Source organism: Argiope bruennichi, chromosome 10 (genome assembly GCF_947563725.1).
Source record: "Argiope bruennichi chromosome 10, qqArgBrue1.1, whole genome shotgun sequence".
Taxonomy (NCBI): domain Eukaryota; kingdom Metazoa; phylum Arthropoda; class Arachnida; order Araneae; family Araneidae; genus Argiope; species Argiope bruennichi.
In genome coordinates, this window is record NC_079160.1 from 23,240,610 (window position 1) to 23,265,234 (window position 24,625).

Genomic DNA, 24,625 nt, shown 5'->3' on the forward strand with positions numbered 1-24,625 from the left:
AAAAGTGCCCTTTTATTGTGTTCTAGAGAACATTTTTTTATGAAAAACACCCGAGTCAAAATAGGGTTCTAAAAGCGTGGGCATATGATGGAAACATTCTACAGAGATCAGAAAACCAGAATTATTTTTAATTATTTAGTTAAACAATTTATATTTCTCTTGCTTTCTGTTGTTGTTGTTTTTTCTCGCTTTATGAGTGGGCACCTTAGAACTTTGAAATATTCAGAGGTTCTAAGCGCTTTGAAGTCTCTCCCAAGAGTTTTACGGAAGAGGCTTCACCTGATCACATTCTTATTTGTCTGGTCCTCTCCAGGCAGGATCTTATTGATAATCCATTGTTAGTATTGGACTTCTTCATGGTGCACAATTTCATTGACTTGATGCAACTCTGCTGTACTTCGGGATGGCAACAGCAACACATTTCTCTTTTTGCAATTGACAATTTTTTATTAGTCTATGAGATTTTTATACAAAGAAGAAATTTAGAATTATTTTTAAGATGGAATTCTAAAGAATAATATTTAAAGGACTGTTTCTTCACGAATTTTCTGCAAATTAAAACTTTAAGCAGCTAAAACGTTTTGACTTTCTCATTTAAAGTAATATAAATCTCCATTTGTATACTAATAACTATAGAGATCGACCTAGACCTGTTCGTACATATTTACAAAATTTCTTCCTAAAGAATAAATTAAAAGAACGATAAGTTATAAAAAATTCCACAGTTATCTATCTTTTGTTCTTCAGGCACTCTGTTAAGAGAGGATACATCCTCTGCAAAATTTTTATTTACAAAAAATATATTCAAAATCTAAAATAATCATTTAAAAAAAACTATTTTTAAATTCTTATTTTCTGATTTATGAATGGTCGAAAAGAAGAAACTTTTAAAATATTAACTTTGATTTATTTCACCATGGGAGTCATAAATTCTACATGAGAGAGGCGATGATAAAATGACACCCGAAACAAGAGCTAAAAAGGACGGAAATTTTTCCCTTTAGTGATTTTATTATAAGATTCCAATAGCAATTTCATCGTCACGTATCGTCTTAAGCAAGGGAATCTTAGGTATCATTACAAAAAGGTGTGCAAATAAGGAATTTTATCACTTTGTTTCTAGCTAGGGAACGACTCAGTCAGTAATTTTGCTAAGTGTGTGTTAAAAATAATTAAATAAAAAAAAAGAGAAATAGGATCAGAAAATAAGAGAACATTTTAGAATGAAGTCAACAGGGACTAAATAATAATCGGAAAATTAATTAAGATTTAAATTAAGAGATGTCATTACATCTATATAAATACAGACAGATATCCCAGGTAATCTAAGACATCTTTTTTCTCCTTTGTTGTGCTAAAACTGAAAATAATTTCAAAATTTCAAGAATTTCTTTAAATGCCAGTCACCTCAGACGACCAGATTGTTCGCCAGGAATGGAAGAAATATTCAGTTTCAGATAAATCATTTAGATATAACTTCATGTCCTCGATTCTACCAAATTGTTCAACACTGAAGCCTTGTTACTAAAATTCTCCTAAGTTCTGCTTATTGTGTAAGTGATGTTATTGAACTGAATCCATCATACTGTTCAATAACATCATAATACTATTAAAAATGCAAATATCCAGGTCAAAATTTCACAATATGATAACTCGTCTTGCAGAATTAGCAGATATAAAACAGAATCCTTCTTACTTAACTTTCAACAATGCAAGAATATCACGGGATTAAATATTTGAATAAAAAATGAAATTTGAATTCCTGGACAATAATTTCATTTATTGTTAAAAGTAGGCCCAAAAAATATTTTTTAAAAAAAATGCCAAAATATAGCAAAAAAGTGCACGATTGTTATATCGGTATTCTTATAAAACCAATTTTTTGAAATTTTAAAAGCGGTGTAAAATTTAATTCTATGCAACAATATTTTCAAGAAATATTACAAAAAAAACCGCTTTCTTTCAGCTTGATATTTAATCAAATTCTAGTTAAAATTTAAAAACAATCGCTCTAAGCTGCCTATTTTCCTCCACCAAGACCTGGCTTGTTGAACGTGACACACACACACAAACAAACACATGCATATTAATCTTTATTATTCCTGGTGATTTTCATAAGTTTTCCTCGAGCAAATCATTTTAAGATAACCGACTACGTTCGAAGGAAAAGTTTTGTAAAATTGGATTTTTTTAAAAACTATTTATGGTTTTAGATGAATTGTCAATTATAAACACTATAAATACAAAAAAATTATTTGAAAATATAATATATTTTGAGAAATAGGAAAATTTGTTCTAAATTTTAATGAAATTTAACCTAAACGGTTAACACTCTACACAAAATTGTAATGCAGCAATTGTATTTTTCTTTGTACACAAGTTATAGAATATAATGATGAATGAAATGAACCAAAATCTAAGAAACATTTTTAAATGCAAAGAAGTTATGGGTAAAAATATACGTATATATACCTTTTTTCCATAAATTTACAACTTAAATTTTCTAAAAACACCTATAAATGAAAAAGTATTTCACCAACAATAAAACTTTTGGTTCATTTTATTGCTCACAGTATTTAAAACACACTCTGAAACTTTTATGTAAATACCTCGATTAGTTTTTGAGATATCATGTTAACGGTGGAGAATTTTTATAAAAATTAAAGTTTAAGAAAATTGAAGTTAAAAACAAACTTTAGCTACAAAAAAATTGTTTAAAATTCTTATGGATGATAGGTCAGACCTTCCTTTTCCTATAAAATACTATTTTGGAAAGAGGAAAGTCCGAATTACAAGAAATAATAATAAAAAAAGAATTCGCCAATGGGTCGATAACCAGTGTTTTCAACGTAGTCGGATACCTGGTCGGATCCTGGGTTTGTTTGGGACGATACATAAAATATTTCTGTCAAAAAGATATGTAATAGAGAATTCATTAGTATTCGAAGTTTGAAATTTAATTTTTGGCATATTTAAATACAACAGTGTTTTGTACTAACTTGGAAATCAATAAAAAAATAGAATATAGTCCCGAAATTTAATGGCGCACTCAAAAATAACAGTGTTTTATACTGACTTGGGTATCAATAAAAAATAAAACATAAGCCTTCTTAAACAAGTTATCTCGCGTAAATTTACTAAAATAATTAAATTGCATCCACGAGTTTCTGCAAATGTTTCAAAGTAAAGCTAAATTACATAATTGTCAAACAAAACATTTTTCAAAGAATCCCTAATACAACTAAACTCCATCTACGAAATTAAACGCTCTCCTTGAGACACTTAATGAAACCATGAATTTCGAACAATCAATACAAAGTCTTTGAAGGTCAGATGAAAAATAATTCGATCTGAAATATTACACTTCGGAAAACTCAATTAAATTCCAGGGAACTGAATAATTATGTCGAATTCCATGCTCAACAGGGGGTATAATCGCCTTTCGAGCGGTTCTATTGAAGTCACAGATATCTCCATTCAGATTGGATGGCAGGCTGCCAAGAACACTTCATGGAAGCTACTGAAGCAGTTGGAATTCGTAGAAGCATCTTAATTTTTGTTTGCTTTTTGGCTTTATGAAAGAACAAATAAAGCAAATATTGACAAAGAGGGGGGGGGGCTAAAGTTTCCTGCAGTCAGAAACTAGGTGATGGAGAATCCAGAATTTCCAAGAAGAGTTCTTTGAACCTCAAACTTTTCGGAACAAACGCCAACAATTGTTTCTGTTTATTGTGATTCTTGATATAAAGTAAGGCTTGATTTGTTTGATATCTGCGCCAAGCTTTCTTAGATTTGGTGCAGATTATTCATCCTCCTATTTAATATAATGTTATTCGGTAGGCAAAATCAGATGTCAATATTTCTACCTGAAGCATATGTGTATTGATGAGCATATACAATTGATTAATATGTATATTGACGAGCATATACAATTGATAAATATGTGTATTGATGAACATATACAATTGATTAATATGTGTATAAATGAGCATATACAATTGATTGATATGTGTATTGATGGGCATATAAAATTGATAAATATGTGTATTGATGAGCATATACAATTGATTTATATGTGTATTGATGAGTATATACAATTGATTGTATAAACTCATATTTGATTTGTGTGTATTGATGAGCATATACATTTGATAAATATGTGTATTGATGAGCATATACAATTGATAAATCTGTGTATTGATGACCATATACAATTGATTGATGTATGCATTGATGAGTATATACAATTGATTGTACATACTCATATTTGATTTGTCACATTTACATCTAAATTTACAATGACTCCGATTTCTAAATTTCATCCATAGAATTACAGAATTTTCATATTTACATCTATAAAATAGCAACGAATTTAAAAGACAAAAATTATTATCATTTGAAATGTTTTAGATTTCTCTTACATTCTTATTTTTATTTAAATAATAATTAAACTTTAAATACCGAATATAGCTTTTAACCATTTAGTTGGCATGGTTGCTCAGAAGTAACGAGTGTTTTTACTGTCTGTTGTGGGAGATCAACAACCATTTTCTAATTAAAAGCTTAAGCAACACATCAAATTTTTGTTATTCTAAAATATTATGAGAGTAAATTTGAAGCTCTTAGAGAATAGAATACATACTGAAATTGTTATTAAATCATTTTACTGCATATATATGGCAATGATGAAGGAAAAAAAATAATAATTTTCAGCAGGAATTGCATGTTTTTTTTATTTTTATTATTTTATTTATTTATTTATGTATTTATTTTTTGTTTCTATTATTGAAAATACCATTTTTATTCAACAATATTGGATTAAAAGTTTTTGTTCGAAATGGAAAATATTTAAATCTATATTTATCGTAGATCACAATTTTTTATAATTCATCTGGTGATAATAGGCAACAAGATTTTTCTTTGCGAATTCTCTGATCGAATTTTCCAATAATTTATTTTAAAAATCAAGGCCAAAAAACATTTTAAATCAATTTTGTAAAAAAAAATGTTCTTATTGCGGTTTGTTTGTTTATGCGTTCTTATGTTAATTTAAGTTTAATATTACAAATAGGATATATCATCTACATAGGCGATTAAATAAATTCATATTTCCCATTTTGAAACAGTATCATTCTATTTAGGGAAAGACCTCTTGGTTTTAAATCATGTTTGGCTAATAAGGACACTACCTGAACTATCAATTTTTTTCATATTCTTCATTTCTTTCTTTCAATTTCTTCTTCTTTTTCCAAACTTAGAAATCATTAGAAAGGCATTTTAGCCAGACCCTCAAATCAGCCTACATAGCAGAATTTTGGCGAATTCTTCAGTCGATTTTAAAATCCTGTGTATTTGCTATCAAAAGTGTATAAGATACTTCCATTAAATATAGCTCCTTTTTTAGATAAAAAGAAATATAATTTAATTTTTTTATAAAAAAAAAAACGGTTTAAATTATGATGTAATATTTTCCTTCTAAGTAAATTACCTGCAAAATATTAAGGGTTTTCATTTTCTCTACTAATAATAAAGATGAATGTATGTGTTCTCTCTCTCTCTCACTCACTTTCCCCCTCTTTTTGTTCCATTCTTTACAGTATATATGCACTAAAATTAATAGTTCTGCGTCAAATAATCTGGCCTGCAGAGATCCAACACGCTCACACACATTCTCATGTATAGTTAGTTGAGGTATATAGATACTCGCATGCTTTATATTGTTTCCAATACATTTTACCGCCCCCCTAAAAATGATTTTACCTCTTACTCTGTAAAATATCTACGAACATTATCTTTTAGAAAACTACTAACTACATTTCTAGCTGCAAATATACAATTAGTTCATCATAAAATGCAAGGCGGAAATTTAAAATACAATGTTTTGAGATATTTCTTTTTCATCTTGCTTCCTTGCGCTAATTACGAATTCTTGCTATCGAATATCTTTGGAGATAATTGCAACTATTTCCAACTGCTCACAAACATTCAGATAGATATTTATAATTTATAAATATATAATTTTGATGCTTCGGTATCTTTGAATTGTATTACTTGATGAGTTTGGCCAATGAGGGGTCCAATTTGGCTACCAGAACTAACCTGTATATTTACACATATGTGTTTAACCTTGTATTGCAATGCAGCTAATAAAATATGCATTCAGAACTCTTTCCACCGACCAGTGAGAAATTCTAGATCTACAGTTTTGTTGTTTAGATTACATGCCTACTTTCACTTATATATTTCGTTACATATTTGAGTCATCCTATTTAAATTTACACAAATAAACTGATCGATAAGCAATCAACCAACAGATGGCTTCCAGCTAAAATTGATACTGATCGATAGTTTTGATATATTACATACTATATATTATATTGCTGGTGTGATTTTATCTTGGCGACATTTTAGTTGCTTAGTGACCACATTTAATGCCAAATGAATGTTTTAGAAATGCAGAGTCTCGTGGCTTGGCAAGGATTGATTTTCGAAATAAAGGGAAATTTCTAGAAAATTCGATGCTTCTCCTATCTAGACTCCAATAGCAGACAACTGCTATGCAGTTTTAATTTTAGAGTTGACTAATGAAATCGGCTAAGCCTTGCGAATTCTGCAATGTATATGATTATTGCTTTTATATAATGATAGTTCGTGCTCTGTTGCGATTGAGTTTTATGTTACATAACCATTTTCTTCACAAATATAAATTTGTAACAATAACAGTAAATTACATTATTTTAATCCGAAAAACCTGACTTTATTTCATAAGCTAAACTTTATTTCATAAGCTAAACACTGTACAAGTTGCAATAATGTATTACGATATTAAATTCCAGATTTCATCCATCCAGCTTCTTGTATTTTTAAAACATAGTTTTTATTTCTTATAAGCAGGCAGAGAGATAAACAAGCTTTCTATTAACGGATTTTGCAGAAAATATATTGAAGATGTACAATTTTTTTTGTAAAATCGACATAGCATTGTAGTGGTTACATAATTCAATGTTTCTCTTTTGATCCAACAGATGGCATTACCTTATTAACATCAAGATATATTTCCAATGATCCTTTTTCGGGGGGGGATCATTATTAGATTGTATTCTAAGTGAGTGTCGTGTATTTTCGTGTTCGTGTTTGTTTTGTCTTAAGAAATGTGTAACTTAGAAAATAATTAAATAACTATTATTGAAACTCATCTATTATTTTCATTTATCTCATAATGAAGTTATAAAGAGTTTCGTCCCACTACAGCATGATTTAATTTCGTATTTTTTTTTTTTTTTTTTTTTTTTTTTTTTTTTTTTTCAATGCCGTGCTCAAAGGTAGATAGACAGATATTATTCGAAAAAAAATTATTCTAATATTTTTGAGAGATCCAATATATGATGATACAAGATCTCGATGTCCAATTTTTTTGGCGAATACATTACTTTCTTTTTTTATATATTTCATGTAGAAAAAAAAAATGAAAAGAAATCAGAAATATGGAGAATATTTTTTCCAAAATAAGTTTAGTCCTAAAACTGAAAATTTGAAAACTTATGAAATATGTCACTTTTTTCCACCTCCTGCCCAAATAAAATCCAATTCTTTAAAAATATATAAATGTATGTGTATAGATATATATATATAAAGGAAATAAATTTCCAGTACAGAAATGACAAACTTTGTGACATTTTGAAATCTGTGACATACAATTATTTCTTTTGTCACAAAGAAAAGTTTTATTCTCAAGTTAAAAAAAAAGAATATGAAATGGATCGAATGAAAATGAAGATACTCAAACATGAAGTTTGACAAGAAAAAGAAGGAGACAGAATTTCATTTTTATTTGATCAAATGTCTCTTTTTTGAAAAATTGTTACAGTTTCCTGAATTTAATTTTATCGCTATAAGTTCTGAAAAGAAAGCAAAAATTTCCCGGAGAATCGTTCAAACAAAATAAGAATTGTGAATTTGATGAAGTTAGGGAAAGATTTTTTTTATTATTATTATTATATCACCGTTTAAAATGAATTAATTTTGAAATCTCACTGCTTCAATTATGAATGCTGTTTTAATATTTTACAGATATAATAAAGCAGTTTTAATATTTTACAGATATTATAAAACATTTTTAATAATTTACAGATATAATAAAGCAGTTTTAAAACTCACCATAACAATAACCTTCCTTCTTTAAAAAATGCAAATATAATTTACAAATTACGAAATATGGTTTGCAAATACTAAGGGCTCGTCAGATATCTTTCTCATGCACAAAATAAGCAGAGAAAGAATTGTAATCTTCAAAAAATTCTAACACCAGAAGTTAAGGAATCTCTACACTATTGGATTATGTCTATCTGTGAACACGATAATTCATAAATGCTTTGAGCTAGACGAATGAAATTTGGTGTGTAGATTTTATAGCAAATTTGCGGATGTTTATAAAATTTTGAGAGAAAAGCCTATTCAAAAGGTTTTTCGGTCTGACCGAATGCAAGCGCACATGATAACTACGAAACGTAAAGAGCTAGATAGATGCAATTTTTCATACAATGTTGAAGATTCGCATGAAACTTTGAATCATGGCCATCTTAGAATTGATCGTCAGTTAGTTTGTATAGTTTCATGCGTTGTAAATACTAAAAATCGAAAACGAAATGATCTAGATAGATGAAATTTGGTACTAACAGTATATTTTTGTATGTATTTTGATTTCAATCTATTAGTTAATGAATTCTGAATTTTCTTCACAGTTCTATGTTGGATAAAACACTCATGCGCAGGACTCTAAAAATAAAAATCTGAGCACTCTTGGCATTCACGGCCTTGTCACGAGAACTTTTTTTCCTTGGAAGGAATGACCCCTTTTGACAATATGCAAGAAAGTTACTTTGTGGTCACTCCTGCTGTTTTAAATAGAACACAAGCTACCAGGGCGTTCTTTAACAATAAAAAAAGGATGTATCTAATAAAAATACAATAGATATATTGGGAGCGAGATTGACAATAACTCAGCAATCCAACTGCATAATGAACTATATTAGATATCCTGCACAGCATAACAGAATACGATAATGGCAAATATGACACAGTATCATCCACAAACGTTTGGAATATTTAAAGCAAGTGTACAGACTTACCAGCTGTACCGATACACGCTTCGTATTGATTCAACTGTGCTGCTGTCCTAGAGCTCAGCTAGCTCAGTCGATAGAGCAAAAGGTTCTTAATCTCGGGGTCGTGAGTTCGAGCAACAAATTGGGCGGTCTGTATTTTTTTATGAACACCGGCAGCAAAGGATGGGGCTATATCATGTACCAACGTGCTATTGTAAATTTGCGCTTCAACAACTTCGGTTATGTATTTTATGTTTTATAACTTCCCTTTCTCATAATTTGCTAACAAAGAGGCCTTTTAGCAACACCTCCTTTTCCTTGCCTTTCAGACTCTATATTCTACAACAAAAATGATTTTACGTGCCAAGCTTGACTTACCCTTAAATTTGTTAATGATCTTTTAATCATTTGATAGTTAATGATCTTTGATCTTTTTATAGTTTATAAATTATCTTGTGCTTATAAATGTATCTATAATTTGTAAATAATCTTTTGGGTTCATCTGCATGTATTGATAAATCAGTACAGATTAAAGAAAACGAAGTAGTATCATTTATTTGTTTACCACTGATCAAAATGTTCAAGGTCGATGCACTGTTATATTATTGTTATTATCATTTTTACAAATGTTTAGAGATCGATGGGCAAGCTAGAAGTATAGAACCCCCGGGTTCCAGTCTTATAAGGCTTCCATGGAAACAAAATATGATCACTTTCATGCCATTTTTACTTTCTAATGCAATAAATATGAAGTATGTATTGTTGCAAAAAAATTTTCTATAAATATCGCTAATCTATTGTAATAACGCAGCGCACTTAATCGCTAATTCAGCAGCTTGCTTTCTGTCTAATCCTCTAGTTGTTTTACTTGTCGGCGAATCCGACTACTCTCACACACGACTTCTCTACAGTTCAGAGTGCCTGTCTTTTATAGTTTCGGGGGGGGGGGGCTAGAATCTTCCAGACTAATCAGGACGTCTTTGGGTGTATCTCGGTTCCTAATGGATGGATCGTGAAACTTCTCGAACTTTCCAGTATTATCCATTTTGTCGCCAAACTCGTCAAATTCGTCGCCAAGCTCTGATGTCATTGACGCGGCACCCGCTCAGCACGCACAGGACAGATCTTACAACGATTTTTTCCAACGATGACACTATTCGTGACGGGTAGCAAAATTACAGATTTGTAACAGTATTGTAATAGAGAAAGTACTGTAAAAAGGAAATTATCATCAAAACATTCGAACTCGAGATTTCGACATGTTTTAAACCTCCCTGAGGTCGAAAAATCTATTTTTGACATTATATTTATCATTGTTTATATGTGAGTACAATAATTCAAAAACGCTTTTAGCTAAACGTACGAAATTTGATATATGAACATACAATTAAAATGGAAGATTTCTTCCAAATTTTTAAAGAAAGTCAATTACAGAAAAGTATGTCTGTCAGATTGTTCAAGTATGAACTCGATAACTACAAAATGTAAAAAACTAGGCACATAAAATTTGGTATACGCTATAGATTCTTATCAAGCTTTGAACCAAATCTTTCAAAGAGTCTGTCGGTCTGAACTTTCACATCCATGTAAACGCAATAACGCATGAACTTCGATAAATGAAACTGGCTGTATGACTTCGTGATTACAATTGTATTTTCATGTCAAATTTGGTTTCAATAGGTCACCAAAAAGACGTCCAAAATGCGTATTTGCACGATAGATTTCGTAAAAAGGTTAGGTTTACGACAAACATATTTTTATAACTATTGTTCATCACTGCCATACAAGATATACGCGGCTTTATACAAAATCCACAATTTTGTGCGGAGGGAGGGGGAATAAGAGTACCCTTGAAAGTTTCGAGGGGATCATTCCCTCTGGTTGTATTATAATATGATAAAGAAATTATACAATTTTTAAAACTAAGTATGATAAAAGTGCGAAACTCTAATGCTTCTCCCGTGGGCTATATAACTAATGCTAACATTTGCTATATGACTAATGACTGCTAACAGCGGAAGCATTATTTTAAGCCCCAGGTGCATTTCACTTTCGCTACGCTCCTGTGTTTCTATTCAGAAACAAAAAAAAAGGTAGAAACATTTCACCCTACAATATTTTGTCAAACTCCGATTCGAAAATGCATATAACATGACAACATATAAAATATTTTTTATACAATAATGTTTTCAAAGGTTAAATTAATTATTTCATTTTATACAGAAATACAGAAAAACTTTTTCTGCATTAACTGATGCATTTTGAATAATGGACAATATTTTTTTCTCTTGTGTTAAACAATAACTGTCCCATATTTGGTTGAAGTAGATCTAGAGCTTAGAAGGAGATATAAATTGAATATATCCATAATAATATTTATTTATATTACAATTTATAATAAATTAATTACTTCTGTATAGTCAGTCATTAGTTTCTTAAGAATGATTTAAATACATTCCATAGAAAATCGAAGCTTTTTGTCTGACGTCAACTTTATTTCTTTCTTCATTTAAAGAAGAATAAATTTTTAATACAAAAGAACAATTCTGATCCAGATTTCCCTTTCACTCTTTCTTTTGTAATCTAATTAAGATCTTTTTTTTTCCTCTAATACTGAATTTTTACAGAAGTAAATCCTCTTAATTCTCCTTTTCTTTTTATATAAAAGAACTTTTTTAACTATTAAATAAGATAAAAAAAGATTATAACGTATTACCACTACAGCATAATAAGTAATCGTTTGGAGTTCCGCAGTATAAAAAAATAAATCGTTCGTCTGTAGTCTAAAACCCTTCAAAGTTTCATGATGTATTTTTCTTACTTTATTTAAACTTTAATTCATTAGTAGTTAATTTATTAGTTAGTTAATCAATTTTATTTCCTTAACTCGATGTTAAAAGAATTTCGCAGCAAGAAAAATTATATGTAGTTTAAATTGCATTAATTTAAATTCTTGATATTTAACACACTTACGAGACATTTAAAATTATGAAAGTTGTACTGTCGTTGCTTCATAGTAGTCCAGTTAAATATCCCCTCCCCCTCAAAGATGCAAAACAATTACAACAGAATATAGTTCTTCTGTCCAGTCAAAGGCCCTTTTGAGAGTAAATTCGAAGTTACGTTGTGTGTGATAATTTGATTAAATGTGGGGGTCTAAATTCTTGTTGATAAGAGGGTTAACATATTTACAATATTTGTAAATATGCGATGACAAACGATTGCAATTAAAAACATATTTTCCCCATGTTTAACAAAATTTGAAAAAACATGTCTTGAGAAAAAAATAACGCAAAAACTGCATTTTTTCTATCACCGAGAGTTATACTTTTTAAAAATTAATTTATAAACTTCGGTTTCCAATTACACTATTCTATGAGGACTGTCCAAATAAAAAGTGGACGCTTGCGATTGCGTCACAGTAACTGCAGCTATAGCAGGACCACCGATCAGGGCGGTAAAAGGTGTGCACTGCATACGGCATTCAATTTTGAAAGCAGCTATACGTGGTAGAGAAAATTGATCAAAAGTAAAGTCTTGCTATACATGGATGCATCCAGATCGGAACAATGCGCGGTTTCTGATTCTTCTATAGCCGTGGACCACTCTTGATTGATTTCCTGCCTCAAGGGAACACTATCAATTCAACACAATTCTGCAATACTCTGATGAAACTACGGAAAGTAATAAAAAGCAAACGACCTGGCCTTCGCCCACAACAAGGGATCCTTATCCATGGTAATGCCCACACTTCACCCGTGAATTCCAGACTGCTTATAAAAATTCCTTTTGAAATTGTTGTAATACCCACCTTACAGTCCGGATTTGTCACTCTGTGATTTCCACATCTTAGGGTTACTTAAGAGAACATTTCATGGGACATGTTTCCATTGTGACGACGAAGTGCAGGAAGCAGTGCAGGACTTCCTTAAAAATCAACTACCATCCTTCTATAGAAAAGGCATAGACTTGCTATCTAAACGATGGGACTTGTGTTACAACACATATGGCAATTTCTTTTCATTCAACTTGTCCACTTTTCATTTGGGTAACACTTATATTATCATTGAAATATCTTATATAGTATAAGATTAAAACTAAAACTTTTTTAAAAAATCAGTTTTTCGAAAATATATATGTTCCCGGTTAATAACACGCAACCATTGTTGAAAAATCATTTTTCTAAATCTTAAAGAAACCTTACATTTCAGACAAAAATGCATTATTTTGTCAAACTATATTCTCACTTAAAACCAAAGTAGATCCCCCCCCCCCCAGATTAATCTGTTCTCATCAAACATTTCCTATGATTTGAAATGGAATAATAACCTTTTGTGCACTTTAAATCCACCGGAACATAGCAGTCGGTGACATCTGGATTTATCTGAAAAGTCCATTTATCGGCTGAAATAACTTAATTAAGGAATAAATATCTGATAATGAGGCTTATAAGTGTTCCTATAATTCACTGTCGGAGGTCAGGTTGGCCGCATTACGTCGATATAATGGAGTGGATAATCGCATCACTTCTCACAGTGTGATTTCCGAGAATGCCAAACCAGTGCTTATCACTTCGGACCGATCACTGAGCGTATGGGATTCTGAGGAAATAAATTTAGGATGATAATGAGTGGTTACGGCTGAAATGAGTTTGACTAATATGATTCGACATTATATTTAAAGGTGACAAAGTTGCTTCAGTTTCGTGACATTTCATTATTTTTCTACCAAGAGTTATAGATGTTGTACTGTTAAAATATTTTTCTCGTGAATCTTCTTTGTAATTTCATAATGATGTGGTATTTTAATTCTGTCGATGCCATTATTGTACTAGTTTAATTTTTTGTACGCTTATTGCTATTTCATAAAGTTGTGACATTAATTATTATATTGTATATCTAGAATTGTAGCACCTCTTTTTTCCCCTTGAACAGAGAGCGCTCCTTGTGGCGTTTGACAGAAGCCCCTTGTGGCATTTACAGACAAGCAGTTAAATGGGAGACCTGCATCCTGAGGTCGACTTTTTCCCATGCGCAACCTTTGCGCTAACGCCGACTGCTTTCGGCTGGAACCGGTGGAGTCCCTCCACCATACTGTTTTCTTTAACCTAATTGTCTATGTGTGTTTGTAAATTTTGTAGTGTTAGCTGTGTTTGTGTAGATTAAATATATTATATTTAAAACCAGGCAGTTAGTTGATTAGAAAATCACAACATACTCATTATAGTATTTCTTTTTCATTCTGGATATACTTGTCATAGTTTCATAATGATATAACATTTACTATACTAGAAGTACGGATTCTGTAAAGTAGAATTTATTTCACTGTATATAATTGCTCTAATCTCATAAAGATGTAGCATCTTAGTAATGGCGCAGATGTATTACCGGGATATTTTTTATTACGGGTACAGTTGTTTTGATTTCATAACGTAAAAGTTTTTTTTTTATTATTATTATTATTACTGACTGTGCAATGTTGAACCACTAGAAGTATAAAACTAGCAACTAACTCTGTGTGGAAGGAAATATAAAAATGGACATCAGTTGAAATCGGGTTTTCTCTGATTGCAGCTCCAGAGTCTTTAAATTCAAAAAAACAAAAGGGTTGCTTTTTTCTTCAGTAATCAATCAGTTAAATGCACAGTGTACTTTCATGTGTTTAACGTGGAATCACCTGATTTGTATTTCTCGTTTGTTGATTCCTTTCCTGTCTTATTTTTACTTTTATATTGCTTTCTTTTCGATTTTTCTGATCATCGGAATTAGAAAGTAAAAAAGCAAGCAAGTGCACTAAAATCTCTAAGTTATGAAAATTTGATAAAAAAAGAAAAAATTAACTTAAAAAAAATAAGTTCAAAGAATAAATAGACAAAGAAGGACCGCTGTTGTTATGTTGCCCTAGTAGACGAGCAACTAGCAGTATATATTCGATTTTATATAAGAAAAATATTTTTCGGCTGATTTATAATAAAAACATCTTATTCTTTGTGAGCATTTGCATTATATGTAAATTTTCTTGCAAAAAAAAATCCTCTTTATTTATGAATATACTTTCGACATATTCATTATCGAAAAGTCCCAGTTCTCTTATGTAAACGATATTAAAATAATTGCCATACATTTTCTTCTATTAGTTCTCTATCCAAAAACTACAGCTACATAATAAAATAGCAGGAAAAAAAGACAAGAAGAAACCACAGATTTGTTGCATTGATTTAAAGTTTTTATCATAATCTAGTAGTTTTCTATTTGTCTAATTGATCTCTTTGAATTTATAATAATGTAAAACGAGAACAGTCTTATCAGTTTACTCCTCCCCCCCCCCCTTTCAGAAAAAAAAAGGTTACTTTGTTACAGTTCAATTATTTTCTCTTCTTTAAAGAATTCTTTCACGATATTGAATAAAAGATGCTCATTAAAAAATAGCAGGAACTATTCATTTGTGAAATTAATTGGAGATTTTAGCTTTTCTACGGTTGGATTGACTAATAAAAAGTACAACAGAATCAATGATTTCAGAATTCCGATTTGGGAAGTTTCATCTTGGTTTTTTAACTATTGAATATCAACATCAGAATAAAATGGTCCGCATTAAAACGTAAAATGCATAAAAGAACTATGTAAAATTTAACTACTTTATAAGGTTCAAGTATGCGTAACTATATATATATATAAAATAACAAGGAAAATCCATACACTAGATCCCAGTCTGGTTTATGGATTACCAGATCCGATTTCGCCACTTTTTATTTCATATTGTTACGAAATTTCCGGGGTTCGTTTGGATAGTGGGAGTTGTATGGTGTGAAGATAACTCAATCAGCAGGCGGCAATATAAAAATAAACAACGACGTTTATTTACACGAAGACACACAGGACAGCACAAAGACGACAACTATATACAGCACAGAAGACGATTATCTTCAGCCGAGACGTGCAGCAACAACAGCATACTCAGCAGCATATAACAGCAGAATACAACAGCAGCTCGACTCCGTCGCTGCTCCGCTAGTCCCTCGAAGACCAGTTCTTCACTCTGTCGCTTCCGACTACAGCCACGACCCCCGTTAGAGATCTATCTATCTAGTTAGTCTATCGGGGGTTTTGCTACAGCTCCCCGATCTGGTTCACCGCCACTCTTCGACTCCACTGGTCCACGACTCAATCCACCGTCGGTTCACAACTACGACGACTCCACTGGTCCACGACCTCTCTTCTCTGTCGCTTCCAACTACTCAGTTCACCACTCGACTCACCACTGGTTCACACTATTCTGGTCTGCTCCGCCGCTTACGACTTCTTCTCAATTCACCGTCCCGGTTTACGACTGCCCGGCTGCTGCGGCTGCTTCCTTTTATAGGTCTCAGGAGGCGGGGCTAGACGCCTCTCAACCAATCAGGAACGTTCGAGGCGTATCTCCGTTCCTACTCGACGGATCGGGAAAATTCTCGATGTTTCGGGTATAATCTATTTTGGCGACAAAGTCGCCAAATTCGTCGCCAAGTCGCCAAATGGTCATCAAGTTTGTCGCCAAGCTCTGGGTCCTCCTATGGAACCAGCTATGCTGGGAAGCCGCATCACAGGTTCGTAACAATATAAACTCAGGACCTCTATGCATGTCATCAAATGCTGCCCTCCTTTATCTTACATTTTCGACAGAAATCGAAAACGTATTGCTTCTCTATTCTATCTATTTCTATCGTCTGTTCATCTTTATTCTTGGATTTGCATAGACACTTAGAAATCAATAGACAATCCGCATGAAAATCGCACACTAGATTTCATCTATAAGGCTTGCAATGTTTTTGAGTTATTACTATTACATGTACATAAAATGGATGAAAATATAGTCAACCAGGTGTCAGATTAGATTAAAAATTAGTAGATAATAAAATCATATCCGAAATTTAATCTACTTCTTTTTGCATTTTATGGCTATTATATTCGCAACAACTCGAATGAATAGACAGAAAAACGTCTCATTAACTCTTATTGTCCAAAATTTAATAAAAATATTCTCTAATTGTAGCTAATCATTTCCACGTACCAAATTTCATTCGTCTAGTATATTCCATTTTTCAGATATCATGTTCGAGGAGATGGACTGACAAAAATAGTTCCACAAATAGAGATTTAAACCATAAAAATTCAACCTTTTTTTAATTCTATAATATTTTTCGTAAGTAAAGTGATGAGCAATTGGGCCCAATAATTCTTTTAAATAGATTCAAATATTAATATAATATTGCTTTTTTTAAGCTTAATATGATCAACAGTAGCTAAAAATATTTATTTGTTATGACATCTATATTGAAATGTATGTAAAAGTTATTTAAATTTAGGCGCAAATTATTTGTTGTGCACCTACCATCGCCTTATGAAGCAGACGATAAAAGACCCCTAATTCTAATCATTGAGTTGAGATTTAAACCCACTCTATAATCCCACTATTTCTACTCTATTAGTCTAAGTGCTTCCTGAACACCCTCTCTCCCTCCCCTTCCTGGCATTTGCATTACTATTTATTTATATACTTCGAACACCAAAAAAACGTACAATTTTTAAATAATAAAAAGCTCTCCATTATTAAAAGAAATCCCTTGCTCAGAAAAAAAATACCGTTTTTATTTGCAACTGGAAATCAATTTATCTCGTTTTTCAAAAAAGAAAATGAAGTTTTTCCTAGCAAATTTGTATTTATACCATTTAATAATTTTATCGAATGCGTAGGCTTTTAATTTTTGATGTGGAAGAAAAAAAAAATCTCAGATGAGATATAATCCGATTTTTTGATATTAGCTTTTTTTTTAATTAACTGGGATTCTTCGTTTCCAAGCTTTTAATAAGATGTTAGTTATTCAGTTGGCAAAAAAAGTGGTGGGGGGGGGATTTAAAAAGAGAAAGCATGCTTGAAATTAGAGATATTTAAATGCGGAAAAACCCTGTTATCAGATTTTACTATTTTGTTTCCGAATAAGTTAAAATTCTCAATTTCAAAATGTACTTTCTTGCTTTCCTTTATTTCTTATTTGTTTTTTAATCAAATTTGTTTGTTATTGTTTGCTTGTTAATTTGTTGGTATCACATATTAATTGCATTATTTCTTAAACGCATAGTGTAATAGATTTACGCCAACGCTGAATTGGCAGCTGCCTAGAATCCAAGGATTGAGGTGTATAAAAAGATTTATTTATTAGCCCAACTGTCAAATAAATAAATCTGTAAGGAATAAAAAAGGTTGAATTATATAATATTTAAATATCAAAGTATGAAATATTGAATTATTGTGTTGTGATTTATGACACTTTACAAGCCCGCTGACAGTTATCTATCAGCGATTTAAGCCAAGTGAGCGTCTCTTGTTTTTTCAGTAGCGCCAACTAGAGCCAAGAGTACGACTTAGCTACTTTATGCGTTACATTCGCTTGCACAATCCCTTTTTACAGAGGGTCACGTTCACACATCTCACAGATAAAACACGGAAGAAGAAGAACCATGCCCGAACCGGGACGCCCAGATCACGGTAAAGACGAGCTACTCCTATGCCAGGACGTTGGCATTGAATTATTAATATCATTAATTAAAGTATAAATAAGTACTTATTTTATAGTATGCTAGAATATTTATAATTAATTATTGAATATAAATAATTAATTATAAATATACTTGATAGGTCTTGTACAATAATAATTTTGATATCATATCTATTTGAAGTTTATCATTTATTTCTAAATATTCCTAATAAAGAAATGATTATATCCCGTAAAGATTAAGAAAGTCTTTAACAAATCACAAATAAATGGTTAGTATTTTTAATAATTTTACTGCTTCAGTAATTTTTTCTATTATATACGATTTAGAAAATAAATAAATGAAAGCAAATATATCTTCCCGAGTATTTAATTAAAAAAATCAACTGAAATAAATTATTAACGTGTTGATTAAGATGGAAATGTAAAAGTAAATTGGTCAACTATTAAAAAAGGGATTTCATCGTGTGCACTGCTTAGGGCTGTAACGCGATTAAATACACCTACTTACCCTAAGGAAAACGCAATGCAGTCGTAAAAAATCCGAGATGTTGACAAGTATTTACATCTTAGCCTTGCCTTACTCCAAAAAAAAACACATTCTTGGAATTACGCCCTCCTGTGTACCGTTCTTCAAGCAGTATGTCTTTGAACATGCTGACTTACAATCGCTTTGAGTTAAGAAAGATAAAATATAACATACTGTAACATATTGTAAATAAAATAACATGTAACATAAAATATAATATAACATAAACATAACATAAAATATAACATATACCAAATTTTATAAATGTCTATGAAATATGGAACGATACACATCCACAAGTTTTATGTCTGTCTGCCCCTCAAGCGAACACGATTATTTCTAAGATTAAAGAGACACAAAAAAAAAAGAATTCAACATGGAGTTTTTGATATCTAAAAATCTATATCCAAATCGGATTTGAAATCAATTACGTCAGAAGCTGAAAGAGCTAAACAGATCGAATTTTTTGTTCAGTTTTAACATCTAAAATCTGAATCCATATCAAATTTTGAACCAAATCCATCAAGGGGCTGACCATCTGTCGGTCTGTACGTTCTAATGCATGTAAAAGCTATAACTCAAAAACAAATAGCTATAGATAAATGATCTTTGATATGTGATCTTGTTACTAAAACTGTAGTTCTATATCTAATTTTAATTTCAAGCGATTGATAAAAATCCTCAAAATAAATACATAGTTTTATTTTCATTTGAGCATGTGTGTCTCTCACAGCGCTGCTAAAAGTCCACAATTTTTATGCCAGAAAGAGAGGAAATCTAATGACTGAATTCCTGGATATGCACATACTTTATAGATAGATGTTAATGCATGATTCTACTTATAATTATAAATTACTTATAAGTATAAATGATAATGAATACTGATGAATAAAAATATAGATGAATAAGAAATAGAAAGGATGAACTTGAATAGAAACATGATTTTAATAACATTAAAACTGCTCATAAGGATAAATTAAATGCTATATGTCAAAAATTCGAAGCATTATCCTTGTTTCACCTTTAGAAGCTTCACAGATTTGCAACCGAAAACAAAGAAGAGTTCTATACTGGAAAATAAACTTTTGCTATGATGGAAAAAAAATGCATGAATGTCATTTATTGCTTTCTCAATTTGTACTCAGGGTTTTTTTTCTCCCAATAGGAGATAAAAGATACTAGATTTGTGCAATGTATGTTTCTTAATTTATTAAATTTAGTTTTTATATTCGAAAATAAATTAACTAATTGCTTAATCTTTTGATTACAGATTGCATGAAATCTCAAATAACCTACTAAAATGGAGATTCTGATTTAAAAAAGAAGAAATTCCTCCCTTTCTTTTCAAATTATCAAAAGATAAGATCTGTGGTGCCTTTTGACCACCCATGGAATCAATAAATATAATAGAATAAGAGTGTGAAGCAATCTAATGAATCGTCCTCAAAATTAACAAAGTAACAGAAGTGAAATCTATATATGTGTACTACAGACAAGAATAAAGATATAATTTTTTTAACTCAAACATTTGCTTTCTTAATGCAATGCAATAATAATTTTTCTTATGTTATTTATATTTAAAATGAAGTAAAGCAAACTAAAAACACTGGATTTAACTCTTTAATAAAGAAACAGCTTTCTTTGCGTTAAATAATAAATATCTGATAGACCGAAGCCACCCTAAACATCATTTTAAGATTAATATTTATTATGAAAATAAAAATAATTCTGGTATAAAAAGTTGTATTGAAGCAATTCATTGCCATGGCAAAATGCTAAAAATGCTAAAGTAAGAACAGGAGATAAAAAAGTGGTTACATAGGATGGATAATTAATTCTTTCTTCGTTATTTCTTTGTTCTTTCTTTTCTTTGTTCTTTATAAACAATTCACCCATTTTCAAATATTTTAAATTTTTTTAGTCAAAAATTTATTTTGTTTATGAAGGATTTGTTCATAGCACTACAACAAACACTGATTTTATCGAGACAGACTTAAGACTATTTCCATGTTTTTCTTTTAAATAAAGTAATAACGATTTCATTAACAATAAAGAAACAACGAATAAAGATTTCATTAACAGTAAAGAAAGAAACAATAAAGATTTAATTAACAGTAAAGAAAGAAATGATGCAAATTTAATTAGTGATAAGGGAAGAAAAGAATAAAAGAAATTATAAAGAGCAAAGATTTAAAATAAGATTTAAAAAATTAAAATTTTAAGAAGAAAGAAAAATTATAAAACCATAAACCTTAAACAAATACTGTGATATTACATCATAAAAGCAACCAATCAAATTTTTAAAAATATATTTGCGCCTCTATGTTTTAAAAATTCTTCGCTTAAAAGCAACACGATCAACTTCTTCATTTTTGATAGTTCCCGCTACGAAGCGATTTTTCCCCGGCTCGGCTTAACAAAATCCTTTTTCAACCTGTTTCTTTTTTCCCCTACAAATCCTTTTTCCCTCAAGATCAGCAATCGTGATGTTGGAGCCTTACGCCAGATGGCAGCACGGCGGATTCGTAGAAACTGCCGTAGAGGCCAGTGTTTTATTGGATAAATAGGCAAGAGAAATCCATGCGAGGCGAAAACGGGAGCGGGCTCGTACGAAATGGCTGTCACGAAAAACCGGAGCTCCGGATTAAGCGAGGCCCCTGGATCAACATTGCATAAAGGGGCGAATGTGGCTGGTGAGTTTTGCACATTGTTACATTCTGTGATTTTGCACCTGTTGATAAAGTTCTCGAAATGTGCAAAATTGCATAAAAAGTGTCATTGCATTGACTTATTCGGAATTGTGCGTATATATATCACTGCAGGTTTCTTTAGTTACTTGAATAATTAGCAATGATTGCGTCATTTTATTGTATGCATTTATATCATTGCAAGTGTCTAATGCTTTGATATCTGATGCAATTTTGTTGCAGAATTCCGTAAGCGCTTATTTTTATTTACACCGTAACGACTGCACGTTGATTTGTTTATGCAGCGCAACATTCGATATCTGCATTCGAATTCTACGTAAAATTAAATTGCAATGGAAAAAATTCACGCAAAATGATAATAAAACCTGATTTCACTGTCTTTATCTTCGTTGTCATAAAAAATGAAACTACGATATTCCAATTATTTTATTAATTGAAATAAAATATGAAAAACGAATGCAAATTTTGGAAAGGCTCGTTTAATGAAGAACTGAAGTATATATTTGTAAATATAAATTATTTTTTGAAACCAAAAAATTAAAGACAGCACCTGAAATGTTAGCTTGGCTATCTTGCAAACCGCATCACATCTATATGACCTTGAGATTAAAAGTAGTTGTCTTGTATAATGATTCGTAATTCGGCGCATCATTTTCGAATAAAGACAGTGTCACCTCTTAAAAGGTATGACAAATCTGATATAATTTCTCAGATAATTTAGATGGATATATGAATCACAATTAAGCTTTAATTATAACAATGTAAAATCACGATAATATTTTAAAAACTTGTTATGATATTTATATTGAAATTCATGCACTTCACGTTATTCAAATTAATAGTTTTTCGTATTAAATGTATATAATAATATTGTACCTTTAACAATTTCAAAAATTTATTATTTGAAATAATTTTGCATCTTTTTTGATGATTAATATTATTGTTAAGCTTATACATTTATTTTTTATGACTTTTTATTGGTTTAATTCTAAACATATGATATTTATCAATTATTTTTTTAATTCTTCAATTCCTATTTTGCAGTTCAAATAATAATGCATATTAAAGTAAACATATTTACACAGATATAAATATTAATGTCTTAATATAAGAATCAAAATTAAAGAATCGTTTTCAATTTACCAATGAAATATCTTTTAACAACAGATTCCGGAAAAATGTTCTGTTGCAGGTTATATGCTTATTTATATTATTTTCAGGACAAAGATTTTTTTTTATAAAACCTATTGCCAAAAAAACTATATTTTCCATTTATTTGCAGTTAACATGCATACTTTATTCATTCAAAATATTTTTTGTCGTGCAAAATTTATTTAATGACATCTAGTTACAACACTTTGCATTATCAGAAATGAATTGTTTTCGATAAAAAGCAAACTCAAATATTTTTAAATAGCGCACGTAACAATATCGGCATTGCGATTTTCTTTCTTTCCTATTTTTTCACTTTATTTGAAATAAATCTTTCTTGTGATACCTAAGATATATGAAATGCATTTTTAAAAAGACAAAGATCTGTAAAAAATTGTTCGTTTTAGTTATTATGTTTTAGGGTATTTTTTTTAATTCTGAAGTTATCTCTCCCATTTAAAAGTAACAGTAGCATTCTTCGAATTTTATCGAGAACGTTTTACCGAATTAACAATCCGAGGAAAAAAGACTCAACTATTTTATAAAATTAACATATCTTCTTTGCATATATTTAACCTATTAACTAAGAGTTTCCACTTAGATATAGGTTGTGATTTCTTACAACTTGCAAGAATTTTTCGTCCAACTAAAATAAAAATAATTCACTAATTAATCTTTTGACATCGATTTTGTAAATATTTCTGCGTTCAATATACGAAAGCTGCTTTCAATTTCAATTCACATTTTGCATCTAAATAGGTTTTGTCCTAAACAGTCTTTTATTAATTCATAAATTATACTTTAAATCTCCGTTATTTCTATATCTTTACAAAAGCATTAAATTTGATTGAATTAAAAAGTTACCCGTTCCTTAAATTAGTTATGAAAAAAATATTAGTGAAAATTTCAAAGCAAAAATTCTCACTCGAACATATATTTCATGGGATTTTATCCAAAGTCTTATTGGGTTTTTTTTTCTGTTACGATTCTTTATATTTGATATTATTGTTCGTAATCCTAAGAAGTGCCTTTAAAAATATCACATTTCTAATTTAATATTAATATTAAATTATATATTTAATACAATAATATTTCTTACACTACTTAATACTTTAAAGCGTTCAGATATATAATTACTTGCGAAATTGTGGATTATTTCATGAAAATGATTTCCTTGTCAGCAATTTTTCAAAATAGCGTTTCTTTCGTATAGCTTGTAATATGTTTATGAAAATAAGAGCTAAAAAATGTAATGAATTAAAATTACAACTTTAAGAATAAAAAATGCGTAAAAATTTATTTATTTGTGAATTATACAATTTGTTCATGTTAAAATTTATATTCCCTCTTCAATGTTTAGACTAATCTGTTATTTTATATAGTTATAAATGTTAGGTTTATTACAATTCAAAAGAAAATATATAAATTTTACCCAAAATTTTAGTTTAAAAAATAATAAATCCGTGCTGTGCAGAAATTTAATATTTCATTCATTGTCAAATGCCTTATCCCGTGTATTATAGAAATTTGGATGATACGATATATATATATATATATATATATATATATATATATATATATATATATATATATATATATA

General features: G+C 30.2%; 1 protein-coding gene across 1 annotated transcript in view; it reads left to right on the forward strand.

Moving 5' to 3' along the window:
- The first annotated feature begins 21,745 nt into the window (after nt 1-21,745).
- The window catches only part of LOC129988356 (synaptotagmin-9-like), a 155,377-nt gene continuing 152,497 nt past the window's right edge, over nt 21,746-24,625 (forward strand). Inside the window, exon 1 of the mRNA XM_056096561.1 lies at nt 21,746-21,858. Coding sequence (XP_055952536.1) covers nt 21,780-21,858 — 79 coding nt within the window. The 5' untranslated portion in view covers nt 21,746-21,779. The remainder of the gene's footprint in view (nt 21,859-24,625) is intronic.